The sequence below is a fragment of the Prinia subflava genome, chromosome 6 (assembly GCF_021018805.1).
Source record: "Prinia subflava isolate CZ2003 ecotype Zambia chromosome 6, Cam_Psub_1.2, whole genome shotgun sequence".
Classification (NCBI taxonomy): domain Eukaryota; kingdom Metazoa; phylum Chordata; class Aves; order Passeriformes; family Cisticolidae; genus Prinia; species Prinia subflava.
Genome location: NC_086252.1, coordinates 18054389 through 18068242, shown reverse-complemented (window position 1 = coordinate 18068242; position 13854 = coordinate 18054389). Strand labels below are relative to the sequence as shown.

The 13854-nt window shown below is 40.0% G+C and overlaps 1 protein-coding gene across 1 annotated transcript in view; it reads right to left on the bottom strand.

The window, feature by feature from the left end:
- OLA1 (Obg like ATPase 1) overlaps positions 1–12373 on the bottom strand; it is a 94259-nt gene extending 81886 nt beyond the window's left edge. Inside the window, exons 1-4 of the mRNA XM_063400493.1 lie at positions 12276–12373; positions 11956–12056; positions 10120–10263; positions 1114–1241 (exon numbers count right to left, since the gene is read on the bottom strand). Coding sequence (XP_063256563.1) covers positions 1114–1241; positions 10120–10263; positions 11956–12056 — 373 coding nt within the window. The 5' untranslated portion in view covers positions 12276–12373. The remainder of the gene's footprint in view (positions 1–1113; positions 1242–10119; positions 10264–11955; positions 12057–12275) is intronic.
- Positions 12374–13854: the final 1481 nt, after the last annotated feature.

Sequence of the window (13854 nt, the reverse complement as noted above, 5' to 3'; positions counted from 1 at the left end):
TTTGGTGAGCTACCCAAAGTTTATCTTATCATACTCTATTCTTATCAAGCCACTTTCTTTACCTATTGTTACCTTAATACAACTTGTTTAATTTTCAAACTGCTTTCAGCAAAATTACCAACTGAACCAAGCTAAGTCAAACCTAACAAGCCTTTCTTCAATATACTGAGCATGCAGAGCTTGAAGTCTACAGCACAAATCCACAATGACCTGCTTCTGACTTCCTGCCTGGCATCCATAAAAAAACAAAAAGACCAATTCTCTGAAGGACTCTGCTTCCCATGCTGGCATTACCACAGGCAGTAGTGGTGCATATCACAACAGCAGAAAGACAGGGAGCAACACTTTCGGTGTTCAAAGGTGAAAATGTGTTCCAGATCAAATCAAAATGAAAACAAATGCTAAATTTTTGATGCATTGAAAACACAGAATCCCCTGATCACTTCCTGTTACAGCTCTTCTTACCAACACTTTATCATTCTTATGGTCTCATCTTCAACAACACCTCCTTTTTGCAGCTTGCTAAAGTCTCACCCTCCAGTCCCCTGCCTATTGCCCTTGAACAGAGGCAGCCTGCCCGAGTTCTTCAGCCACTTTCTGCTGTGACTGCAGAGATTCAGTGTTCAGTGTCCACCCACCAGGCTGGTTTCAGGGCTCTGCCTCCCAAAGATACACAGCTCATCAGGAACTTGGACCAAAGGCTGGTAAAAGGCAACAAAGAAACTTCATCCTCTCAGGACCTGCAAAGTTTAAAGATTTACAAAAGCACCAGATTTCTACTTTCATTTCTGTCTTTTATTGACACATTCCATTCCTCCTTCTTCATGAAATTAAACTAATACACTGCCATGCACTGCTGGCAAAAGAAAATTACACATCATTACCAAAGATTTCCAAAAACCCAGTTTCTTTTTAAGTCTTCAGTACAAGGCTAATGAAGAAAGGCCTGTTAGATAAAGCACCTGTTAGATAGCAGAGGCTGGAAAAACCCAGGACCTGATGACTTTGAATAGAATGGTAGAAGTTAATTGTAATGGGTATTTGCTCCACAGTTATTAATTACAGTACAACAATGCTGTCCTTAAGCCAAAGAAAACAGGTAAGTTTACATACGCATCAGGTGAAAGATCCCATCGCAGGCGTTAATGTGAGACAAGAAGGAATTTCCTAAGCCTTGTCCAGTGTGGGCTCCTTTCACAAGACCAGCAATATCCACCACATTCAGAAATGCTGGAATTTTGCTGAAATATAAAAGTTAGAAGTTTCATTACTAAAATATATTGGCCAAAATTTTGGGCACAGAAATAAACTCAGAACATGAAAATCCAACACTTCTTTACTGGAACAAGTTAAACACCACAGTAGGAATGCATAAGACAAAATTCCCCCAATCCCACATAAAACATCCATTCTCTAAGCTCTCTGTAAATTTTTATGTAAAAATAAGTAAACTAGTTTTGAAGTGTGGAATCATACAGACAACTACACAATAATCAAGCAGGCCTGGAAGACTGAGGCATAAATATGCCATGTGTAATGCAGTTTTCACAGAACCAAATAGATAAGACAAATTTTCACAGAACCAAATAGATAAGACAAAAAAGGCCATTGAACTCTGCTATTGCACACCTCTAAGGTCATCATTGAGTTCAGTAGGTTATGCAACTTTCTCAAAAGGGCACTTTTCTTAATACAGTGCTGATCAAAATTAGCAGTGCTCAGGGTTATGCAAACAATTTGGAGAAAAAGCAGATAAGATGATACTATAATATAAACAGCTGATGTTTTCCACCATAGTGAGCAGCAAAGGGTTAAGCAGACATATTCACATGACATTTTATACAGCAACCACAGAATAGTCATTAAGAGTAAATTAGCTGACAGAAAAAAGCTTTTAAAGTTATGGGAAATTTATAAACTGCAAACTCTCTATCCTCCACAAACTCTCAACTTGTTAAAAAATGAACAAATAACTTAATGAGCATTAAACTCTTCAGGTACACTCTAAACAAATTACTTCTCAAAATTCAGCTGAGTCAGGAAAAAACCCCAAGAAACCACTAGAATTTTGTGATAAGGTGTGGACTAAAAGCACCTTCATATGTTCTATGCAAATAACATCATCCTCATGAACAGTGGCAGAGACAGAAGCACAATGAAATGCTCCAAATCCCTCACTTGCAAAGGACCAGAAACTGCACACCACAGTCTCAAGATCTCCAGCTTGATGGCTCCAAAATAAATAGCTGGAAGAGTAGTTCATTCCCATCAAACACTCCACCACCATCATATCTCATTAGCACTATGCTCAGACTAATAAAGCAGCTCACTATTTCAGTGGCAGTAAGCACAGCAGCAAACACCCAAACCCACAGCTTTCACACCCCCAAGGAGAGGGGTGTGACTGCCCTGAAGCTAGCACGAGTGAAAAGAGCTGATTTGGAAAGCAAGTGTTCCGTTTTGTGGTGAGTGTTCTTCAACACAGATTCGAATCCAAAGATAAAAATTCTGTGGTCTACCTCCAGATGCCTTTTCCAAAGACCAACCTTTGTAGTGCTGCCCACAGACAGAAACAATCACTAAGGTGGGAATGAGGGCTAGGGACGACCTAGTCAGTCATCTTCTAGGCAGTACTACACTTCTGAAATCTTTATTATCCACAGCTCAAACTAAGCTTTACTTTTATTAGTGTAACAACTCCATGATAAATACATTTTTTCAAATACTGAAATATTTGACAACACGAGTGCTGTCAAAATCTGTAACAGCAAGAAACTCCACCAGCAGGAAAATCACCCTTCTCATCGCAGTGCCTGGCATGGCAGCTATAAAAAATGTAGTTACAGAAATCTTTGGATCATTGTGTCTGCTCTGAGCTACTGACTTAGGTAGAACAAAACACAATTCCAACTTTTTTTCTTTGGTGCTACCCCACTACCGTTTGACTGCAAATAAATCAGCAGGTGTGCTTTCTTACTTCAAACTAACTCTCTAATTTGGGGAGAGATGATTCACTAAAATCTGTTTGAGTAAGGAACATCAATTATTTCTGGAAGAGTGGTGACCTAAACGTGTTGTTTTCAATCTTGCTCTAACACTTTCAAAGAAAAATTATTTCTTTCAAGTAAAATAATTTCACAATGCAAGATCTGGACAAAACCTTTTTGTTTACCAAGGTAAAGATCAAAGTGTCACTAAACCTATCAGGTATAAAAAATTAGGAACACAATAACATGTTTTATGTAATTAATATATTTGGGATATACTTAGAAGCAATTATGTAACACAATAGAGTATGTTAACTTAAATGCAGGTAATACAATAGTGACTTTAAACTTCACTAGGCCCGTGAAAAGAAGGGCCCATCCCTGGGAAGGACAGATATTGTGTGCTGCAAGTTAAGGCTGTGGAATGCAGTCAAAAGAACATGAATGGAAGTACACTGTGACGTAAACCAATTTTGCAAATTTCACATTTTTGTCCCACTATATTTTTTGAACTACCAGTATACAAACTCAACAAATCCTTATTTAAGACACTACCAAGAGTAACTCATATTCTGAAAATAGAAGCCAGTAAATATTAATGCATTAACCCAGTAACTCCTTTTGCCTGATACAAACAGAACTAAAATACTTCAGAAGAAACTTTGGGCAACTTCCTAGTTCTTGCTTTTTGATGCTTAACTACTCATTAGCAAGACAGAAAAAAGCCACTCTTTAAACACTTCTCAATTGTCATTTTAAACTGTATTTTAAGGAAAACAAAGGTGGTGTAAGAAATGGTCTATGCTCCCCTCTCACCTTTCTGGTAGGATTAGCCTCCCGGCCAGCCATCAGAACAATTCACACTTTCACTACAAAGATGCCACATTAGAGCAAGACAGATACCTTCATATGCAGATGGCCACTCTATCACCAGAATCAACCTCATTTGCTACACAATGGAAAGAAAACCCCGTACATTTCTTTCACAGTTAAGTAATGCAAGCAGGAGACCTTTGAAGTGTGTGGGTTTCCAGGGCACTTTCTCACCTTCACTTCGGGTACCACAAAACTCACACTCCAAGCAAATTAAAACTATCTCCACTGGCAGACACCTTCCCGGGTCTAAATCTCTCTTTCATGGTAGAAAGGTGAATACACAGAAAAGCACAAGCTAGTCACACTTGCCTGTACTCTGAAGGACAAAGAGTAAACATAATGAAACTAAATAAACAGAGAACACTGCACAGAATGGGGGGAAAGTACCGTATATCTTGAATATGGTTTATTGAAGATTTAATTGCATTTTGCTTTTTTTTCTCCTCCTCTAAACAAATTAATTTCCATTTCTTAAGATTCGTTAGTCAGCATTAGCATAATGTCACTGAGCCTCAAATGATCATCAGGAACAGGTGGCATCAACTGATCATTTGTACAAATCAGTGCAACACCAATCTACCATAAAACATGTCACAAGGATTTATAATATGAAACAGAACACCACATCCAGAAGTATCTCTGTATTTTAACCACAGGTATAATGCTTGAGCAGGGATTTTTAACCTCACTTTGAAAAACAGTAGCCCTGAGTTTGTGTTAGTGTACCACCTTCACTGTAAGAGCAACCATGCAGTAAAGAGCACAAGACTTACTGGGCCAGACAAAGTACAGTTTTGCAGTCCAGTAATTAGGGCATTTTCAGGAATAAAAGACTTATGCATCCATAGGGTTACATATTTTGCAGAAAAGATGAATTCTTCTTCCTTTCTGAAAATTCACACAACTTAAGTAACAGTCATCTGTAACCATTCACAAATGACCTGAAGTAAAAGCAGCAACACAGAAAGAGAACGTGTATATTGTGACAATCCCTTTGAGAGTCATTTAACTCTCAGTCTGTCCTCACTGTTATTTTTGGCTCATTTCCAAAGAGAACAGTTTGGGACTCCCTCTTACAGGAGACTGTACTCCGCATTACAGCTCCCACAATCAACCTTGCAAGCAGTTTTGACCAATGTAAGCAAAATCCCTCACTGGGCAGCCAAAGGAATCTGCTTCCAAAGAACTAGGTCCTGCAGATGAACCATGGTCATTTTTATGCAAGAGTGGTTTCATTAATAGCATTTTAGCCATGGTACTGACAAACAAGACTTGAACCTAACGGCACATGACCCAGAAGTGAAAAATCTGCTAATTAAATTGTGCTTATATGAGTTATAACAAGAGATTCGATGTGGATTACAACACATACTCTGTGTCCTTTACATACCAAACACCAGCATCCTCAAACTATTCAGTAAGTTATCACACCAACAAAATACAACTAATAACTTTTGCCTTCTCCCATCAGGCAGAAAAGATGGCTCAAGTCACCATTACTTAAGATTTTTAATTCACTGCTGGCAAATAAGCAATGCTAGAACGCACATCATAGCCCAGGTGATTTACACAGGCTCAGAACAAACTGAAGAGCAGGCAAACTCAGTAACACCTAAGCAAAAAGAACATTACAACAGGATATAGTTACCAATTTCCAGTAATTTTCTGTAAAAAAATGGGATTCTTTTACAGATGCTGATATTTTAAGAGTTCCTGCCTGCTAAGTTATTGATCTCTCACTTTGAAACTACAGGTGGTTTCCATTTACATAACCACTCTTCTTAAACACAGACTAAGCCCCACATGATGTCCCTCAGAAAGCCCCACTGCTGATCTGGTTTCTACAAAATGCTTTCCAGCAACCAATTACATAATTCTGACTTTAGAACTTTATCATCTATCTGAGTATGCTATCCCTACAATGAGTTTAAGGGAACTTCAATTTAATATTGCAGAGGACTTTCATGATCTATACAGCAATAGGATTTACTCAGACTCAGTTCAGTAACCATCACTTCAGCACTAAAGATCTAAATGAATGAATTTTACCAATCTGCAATGCAACAAAATAAATCAAAGCAATCTGCTGACAAAAAAGACAGAGATCCTGAAGTATAATGGACAGTGCTAGAGTTGAAGAGGGGTAGTTGCAATTTAGATATTATCCTCCTTTGAGATAACCAAAATAACTTTAAGTTTGAAAAGGACATCCAAGATAGATTAAAAACAGTGTAGGTGGAACGGAAACGTTTGTGGTTGCAATGAGCTTTGTGTTTGTGAACTTGTGTGCAAGGCAACTCACAGGTGCAAACAAGGAATGAAACCAACACAACTTCTTAAGTAGTTTGATTCATCCCTTCTCTTGACACACTCCTGCTTATAATCTCGTTTGATTTTAAGCAAGGGAAGAAGCAGAAACATAAGACTTTAAAATCACATTTTTATTAATATTTTCAGACAGGCTGATTCCTATCGGCCAATGCAGCCATTGGGTGTAGTTACTTACAGTTAGGCTGTAGCTTAATTACCTTAGGCTTACAGTGCTTCTTCCTGAGTACTTCTTTTAGTCATGTAGCTTAAAGCAGAAAAAAATGCAAATAATTGCAGTGAGGAGACTACTGGGGCACAAAACAAATGAAATAAAGAGGAAACAGCAGTTTCCTCTACCACCTTAGTGAAAATCATTTTGAGGCAGGACTCCAGTGTCACCTGAGGCACATCTCCTGGTCAGGCACAGCACATTTACAACAGTGGCAACAAGCTGGGGGACCTATGGGCTAAGAGTGGTGGGTACACACACCCAGAGGCTTTCAGGCTATTTGTGAGCTAAGACACAAATCACCGTTCAAATTACATGAGTTTGACATACTTACACTAAAAAAACAGTTCTAATTTTAAAGGGATTAAGCAGCATTTTAATTACATTTAGAACAAAAAATATGCAAGAAAATAGTTTCATTAAAGCTTTTATTAAGTTACTAAAAATTCCGATGCACTATATACACAGGTCTTATTTTTTTGTGTGAGACACCCAGCACTCCTAGACACAAGGTGTCCCATAAAAATATTAATTGCAGTTAACAGAGCAACTCCTTCTGGCTTCCACACCACCATTTTCATGTCAGGAGCTACTTGTTGAGATGAAAAACATATCTTTTCCATTACAGAATTTCCATTACAGACCTCATCCTCTGCTACCTACTTAGTATTCATAGACAGGTGGGGGGAAATACACCTTTCTGCTTTAGTTCCTGCTGAAGTGAATCAGTCTACAGAAAATACTCTCTTTCCAGTTACTAAACTGGAACTAATCCAATCATTAGTCTGTAAAACCTTGCTTGAAAGTACGTGTACTGCGGTGACAGGGGTAGGAGGCCAACAAAAGACAAAATCAGCCCTCTCCTTTCTGAGAAAGCTACACGTGGGCACAACATAACAAATGAGTTTTCACTGAATATTGTATGAAATTTATAACAAACAAATAAGTAATTTAAATACATAATCAAGTTAGTAACATAATATAAACAAGTAACTTAAGATAACAAGCATTCAGAATTGTGTTTAATATATTAAGATTTCTTTGGTTTTTAGTATCCACAGTTTCATTCACACCAAGCAAGCAGTAGTGACACTAAAGCACAAAGAAATCATCTATATCATTTGGCAACAACACTGCAGCTTTTACTGTAAGTTCTTAGAGCCCACCTTCTGTGTACAGTCTATATCATTCAACTTATTTACTGTCAACAGTCACATACATCCCACTGCTGCAGAAAGAAAAAAAAGCACAGGTTACAAGTTCTGCCACTGTAGCTTATTCTATTCAGTACAGATTTACCTGAAGATAATAGTCTCTAAATTTTGCCTATGTGATTTCATTTACAAACATTTACATTTCCAATTAATACCAATCAGCTTTTGCCATGGGCTGACAAGTAACAGCACACCAGTTCCAACCAAGCTGAGGCTCTCCTGTTTTGGACAGAGAAATGGTTCTCCAAGCAACAAACAGCACTTGAAGATCCCAACTCTTCCTCCAAAGGCAGAACAGGCACTAACTGATCCCAGCAATGCCCCTGGCAGCAGAGTCAGTCTCGCTGCAGCGGTGCAATCCCGGCTCAGTGGGGAGACAGCCCCTGACAGCCCAGGCCTGTCCCTGTCCCCTCGCCTGGCTCACAGCAGGCACCAAGGCAAGACCACCTTGTCCTGTCACACATTGTTTCAGCTAAGACAAAGTCACCCCTTTTTTCCCCATCTCCCAACAATGACTGCAGTTCTGTGAAAACTAAGTGTAACATATGGGAAATAAAAATCCGAATGCTTTCGATTTTGAAAGACAAAATCTTGAGGCTAGACAAGAGTCCAATTTAAAGAGAATTCACTGTTTATAAACATGCTGTATGCACAGATGGATTACATCTACTAATCCAAACAAGTAGAAAATTACCACAGAACCTATTACATAAAGATGAAGAACAAAATCAAGACTATACAGAGAAATTAAGACATTTAAATTACAATTCAGTAGCCTGTCTTTGTGACTACAGCCTTCTTTTCCTGAGTTAGTCTCAGGCAGACAAGCATACACAGCCCAGTTTATATTTAAAGTTACCTCAGTCAAGTGTCCTACTGGACTATCACTAATTATCTCTGCTTTATTACTGTTCTGGTGAAATACAGAAATCATATATGCAGCATAAGTGAACTCGGAGCTGTAACTATCCACTAATGCCCACATCCATTAACTTTAAGTAACAAATGTCTGTAGAAAGTCAAAAGACCATTCAAATAAAAGCTGATTATCCAGCTTATTATCAAACTCAGTATATTTACTGAATACAGATTCAAAAATATACTATTTTCACTAATATTTTAGAGTGATGGGGAGGGAGGGAAGGAGAATCTGCTAGTCAGAAGACACACATACAAATATTTACAATATTAGCACTCCCTGTAATGATAGATGGTCAAAGGCAGGGTGAGGAGAGAGGTAATTATCTCTTTGTCACTTCAACTATTAATTTGGGAGTAGCTGTTCATAGCTAAATGAGAAGAAAAAGGGATTACTGACATGGCCAAAGCAGCACTAATAGTACAAGTTAGAAGAAAACTGTCAACAAAACTTAAAAGCCACACCATTATCTCTGCACAAACAGCCTGAAAGCTCTGTCTAATTCAGCACTTTTGTTTCTAAGATCCATGCAGTAACCATCATGCTAAACATTGACTTGAGCAGGAAAAACAAGATAACATATTATAACAACCCACCTAAACAAACAGCTTCATATTAATGCAGTTATTTTAAAACTGCACAATAGTTACAGAAGGAAACAGCTTGCTTAGACCTGCAAATTATGTAGAAAAATGGATTTTTGATTAGCAACTAATCAATCTTTTTTAACTGTGGGTGAGATCTGGCTCTAAAACTGAGGCCTGAGAGTTGGAAAAAAAGCACACTCGTGCATGCTAGCTTGCCCTATGATTTATGTACACTCACTTGATTCCAGATACCCCTGCAAGTAACTGCAAACGAAAAATGAGTCACAAGTCCCTGTTAAGCTTCTGTTTTCTAAAAGCACCTTAAATTTTGCTGTTCAAGTAAAAAGAAAGTTCCCACATTGAACATACACAGCAGGTTACAGTCAATAGCAAAAAAAATGATGTGACAAAATGAATACACTCCTAGAATAATGAAAGAATCAGAAGAGATGTAGTGTAGCAATATCCTTGGATACACCACAGAACAAGAAGTAGAGCCTATTAAAGAGAGAAAATAGGGGACAAAAAAGACTGCCCATAAAACTTATTGCCAAACAACTGGGGATGCAGGGATAAGGACAGATATTTGTTAGCTGCCTATAGCACATACAATATTCCGAATATTTCAAAGTATAGGGTGGAAATCTTTCAAACAAGCGACCTTACGATAAGTTAAGTATGTCCAGTACTGTTCATTTTCCAAATCTCTTCAGAAGATCCTCCGTCACCTGGGAGCAACCACCTTCACAGTCAGGAACACTAAGCACCAAATGGTGCTGAGCAATGACTGAGAGCTCCCACCTTTATCATTCTCATGCAGTAAAGGTCACATCGGGGGCATGGGAAAGGTATAATCCAGATACACACATAATTTCACATTCTAAAAGAGATGTCAGTAACAAACTTCTAGACATTACAGTTGCATTAAACTCTTATGAAAGTTTTGGTTCAGTAGGACTACTTCAGCTGCTAACTGAAGCAAAATATTAAGAATTACCTTGGAGGTTTGTGATACTGGCATAGAAAGTCAAATCTGTCATCTGGCACAGGTACTCGACTCTCGTTTGGATCAATAGTGCAGAAAGGAAAGTTTTCCGCTGCCGCCTGGCTCTTTGTTAACACATTGAAAAACGTTGATTTCCTATAAATGACACACAAACATTCTTAAAGCAGTTCAATTTAGAAGCATTTAAAAGTACTGGATTAAACCACATCTTATTCTAACCCAAAGCAATACTGAGCTTTCCATTTACTTCAACAGCAGTGACCATTCCCCTGATTCTAGCGGAAGACACATGCTTCTGGAATGCCCCACTGAAATACCCCAGTGATGTTTACCTCTCTTCCCCACTCTATAAAATTCCCCTATGTAAGTATACTGTACACACATTAGCAAAAAAAAAAAATTAAATCAAAAGCAATGTACAATCCTACTGGCTATTTCTCATTTTATTCAAGTACAGTGAGACACCTGTAAGGATCCTTGAAACTTTTGTTTTAGCTAGTTTTGCCATGACTCACCCTTTCCATAAGTATACTGTTCCTTCGGATTTATTTACACTGTAACACAATTTCAGTATCTAAGCAATAAAAGTCAACAATGAAAAGAGAAAAAAGTGGCACAGAAAGCAAACCACATCAGTTAATCAATTACAAATAATCTTTCGTGCATACAAAGATACAGTTATACCTTTCAAACTAGTTTCATCCTTGTTAAATAGCAGTGGAAACAAGCCTAAAAGTATTCTACCAGGGAGAAAAAAAGAGAACACTTTCCCTTAAACAAAGTAACAGATTACTTTGTTAGCTGGCATTTATTAAACCAAAAGAGCAATTTTTGATTTATTAACTCCCAAATGTTCTACAATAAATATTCAGGTGGTTGTGTTTTTCAGAGCTGCTCTGCATACAGTCAACATGCTCAAAAGTAATTAACAATTCTCTTTGAAAGTTACATCATAACATAACTGAAAATGCTGTTTATCCCCACTGACATGCAGAAGAATGCTACAGCTAATTATTTCCTTTGAGTACATCTTAGCTACACCTCGAAAAATAAAGTAAATTATAATGAAAACATAACAAACCAATGCTTCCAGCTTTAAGACATGCACAAAAGTTTGTCCTCTAATTTGTTAGGTATTAAAAGATTGAGAATGCTGAGACCTTCTTTTAGTAAACAGGATACACAAACTGATACCAAGAAGTTTCACATGTATATCCTCCAGGTAATCAATTCATCCTCCTTTTCAGGTACAGCTCCTGAGAGGAGCAGTAACAACTACGGAGGAGAAGCATGACAGAAGTCAATCATTAACATTCCATCATCTCTTCCACACTGTCACTTAGGCTTGTCTCACTACAAACTCTGAAAAAGTTTCAAGAAAGAAAGTCCTCTTCACTGCTAATGCCACGGAATAATTAACCCCTTCCCGTGCACATCATCCCAAAATATAAAAGGAACTTGCTGTATACAAGTATGCCGAAGTATTTGCATGAAAACATGCATTACACATACACAACAGTGGAAGTAAGGAAGTGCGAAGGACACAGTGTTTTATAAAACTCAGCAACAGGTAAGACCTTTCCTTCTTTTGAACCCTTCACTATGATCTTGTCCAGACTCGTACACACCTGCCTATCGCTGCCAGGTTTCTGTCGCTCCACCTGCAAGCATTTCCATCTAAAGATGGAAGTCCGTCACCGAGCAGTAAGACTCGTGTCCCTCAGCTCTATCCGCCCCGCTCCGACCCACACAGAGCCTCAGGTCCTGCCCGCCGCAGGGGCACCCGCGGGGAGAGCGGGGAGCCTCCCGCCCGCCCCCAGCACCTACCCCACGTTCGGCAGCCCGACGATCCCGATCTTCAGGGACGTCCCGAACCTTCCGATAATCGGGTGCGCCTTAACCCCGTCGCCTCCCTTCTTCGGGGGCATCTGCAAGCACAGAGCAAGGCACACTGAGCTCCCCGCGACGACCCCGCGCACCCTCCACACCCCGTCCCCTCCCGGCACGGCGCAGCGGCCCAGCCGGGGCCTCCGCCCCCCGGAAGCCGCGGAGAGGCACCCGCGCGGCGGCGGCCGGGGCCGTGAGGGGCCCCCCGGGCCGGGCGGGCCGAGGTGCCGAGGTGCCGAGGTGCCGAGGTGCCGGCTCACCTCGGCGCGGAGCCGGCCCGGAGCAGCAGCGCCAGCGGGCCTCGCACGCGGACGCGCCGGCGGAAGGGGCGGCGCGGGGGCGCGGGGGAAAGGTCGCGCGGGCGGGAGGGGCGAGGGCCCCGCCCCGGCAGTGACAGCACGGCCCGGGCCCCGCACCGGCACCGGGTGACGGCAGCGGCCACCGCCGAACGCCGCTCGCAAAGGCCGCCGAAAATCACTGAATCGATGAGGTTGGCAAAGGCCTCTGAGGTCTTCGAGTCCAACCTGTCAGTGAACACCACCTTGTCACCTAGACCACGGCATTGAGTGCCACATCCAGCCTTTCCTTAAACACCTCCAGGGACAGTGACTCCACCACCTCCCTGGGCAGCCCATTCCAATATCTAATCATCCTTTCTGTGAAGAAATTCCTCCCAGTGTCCAGCCTAAACCTCCCCTGGCACATCTGAAGAAGACCATGCCCTGTAATCCTGTCCCTGGGTGTCTGGGAGAAGAGGCTGACTCCCCTCTGGCCTCCTTCCAGGAGCTGTAGAGAGTGCCAGGGTCGCCCCTGAGCCTCCTCCAGGCTAAGGCCCGTTCTTCTGTTTGCCAGCTCATCAACCCTGCACCAGGGCAGGGGGCACTTAAAGGTGAAATACCCAACGCCCAGAGAAGTGCCATGGGCTCTTTGGGTTCAAAGCAGCGCTGGTGCTTAGGCACACCACTAGATTTTTGTGCATGCTTATCTAGATAAAAAGGTGTATGGTCAGGAGGAGATCCTTGTAAATACATTGATCACAATGATTTATAACAATTTACATAGCAAATTAATAAAATCATCTGGGAATAAAATAGATTATGAAGAGTGGATGAAACATTTAGAATCTATGAAAAATTAATTGCAGAAAATGTTACAGAACTCAGATCAGGACTCTTCAAAAAAACAGACATTTTCTTTAACTTAGGCTCTGCTTCTCTGAACCATTAAAGGCAGGCACCATCAAGTGTTGCCTGCTAAGAAAATTGAAGGAGAGAAGGCAGTAAAAACTATTCTTATAGCATGCCCTATTTTAAGTCCATAAGATAAAATTCTCAAAAGTTGAAAAACACCAGAGTGAAGGAGTCAAGGTGAGAATATCATCAGATATATATCATCTCAATCACAGTAAAAGGAAAATAACATTGAACATATTTTATTTTTTTAAGAAAGGACACTTTTACTAAGCCTAATTTGAAATTATACATAAGAATGTTATAACCTTTATGTTTCAGTGACACGAGATTTTTGCAACAATAATATTGAGGAAAAGAATACTGTATCTATTCAGAGTTTTTTTATTCTTATAGTGATATAACAGTTCTTGCTGGTAATATATTTATGTGGTCTTCCTACTGTCTTAAAATCTATCACTATATACTTAAGAGGGAAAAAAGCATATCTAGTTCATTTTCAGATACAGTTACTTAGTTGTTGACTAAAGCTAATGTATTACTACACCATTCAGTAAAATTGAAATTAACAGAAATTATTTATTAATAAATTCAGCACAGCCCCTGCATCCTTCACATTCATAAACTACAATCTTCAGTAACCAAATTT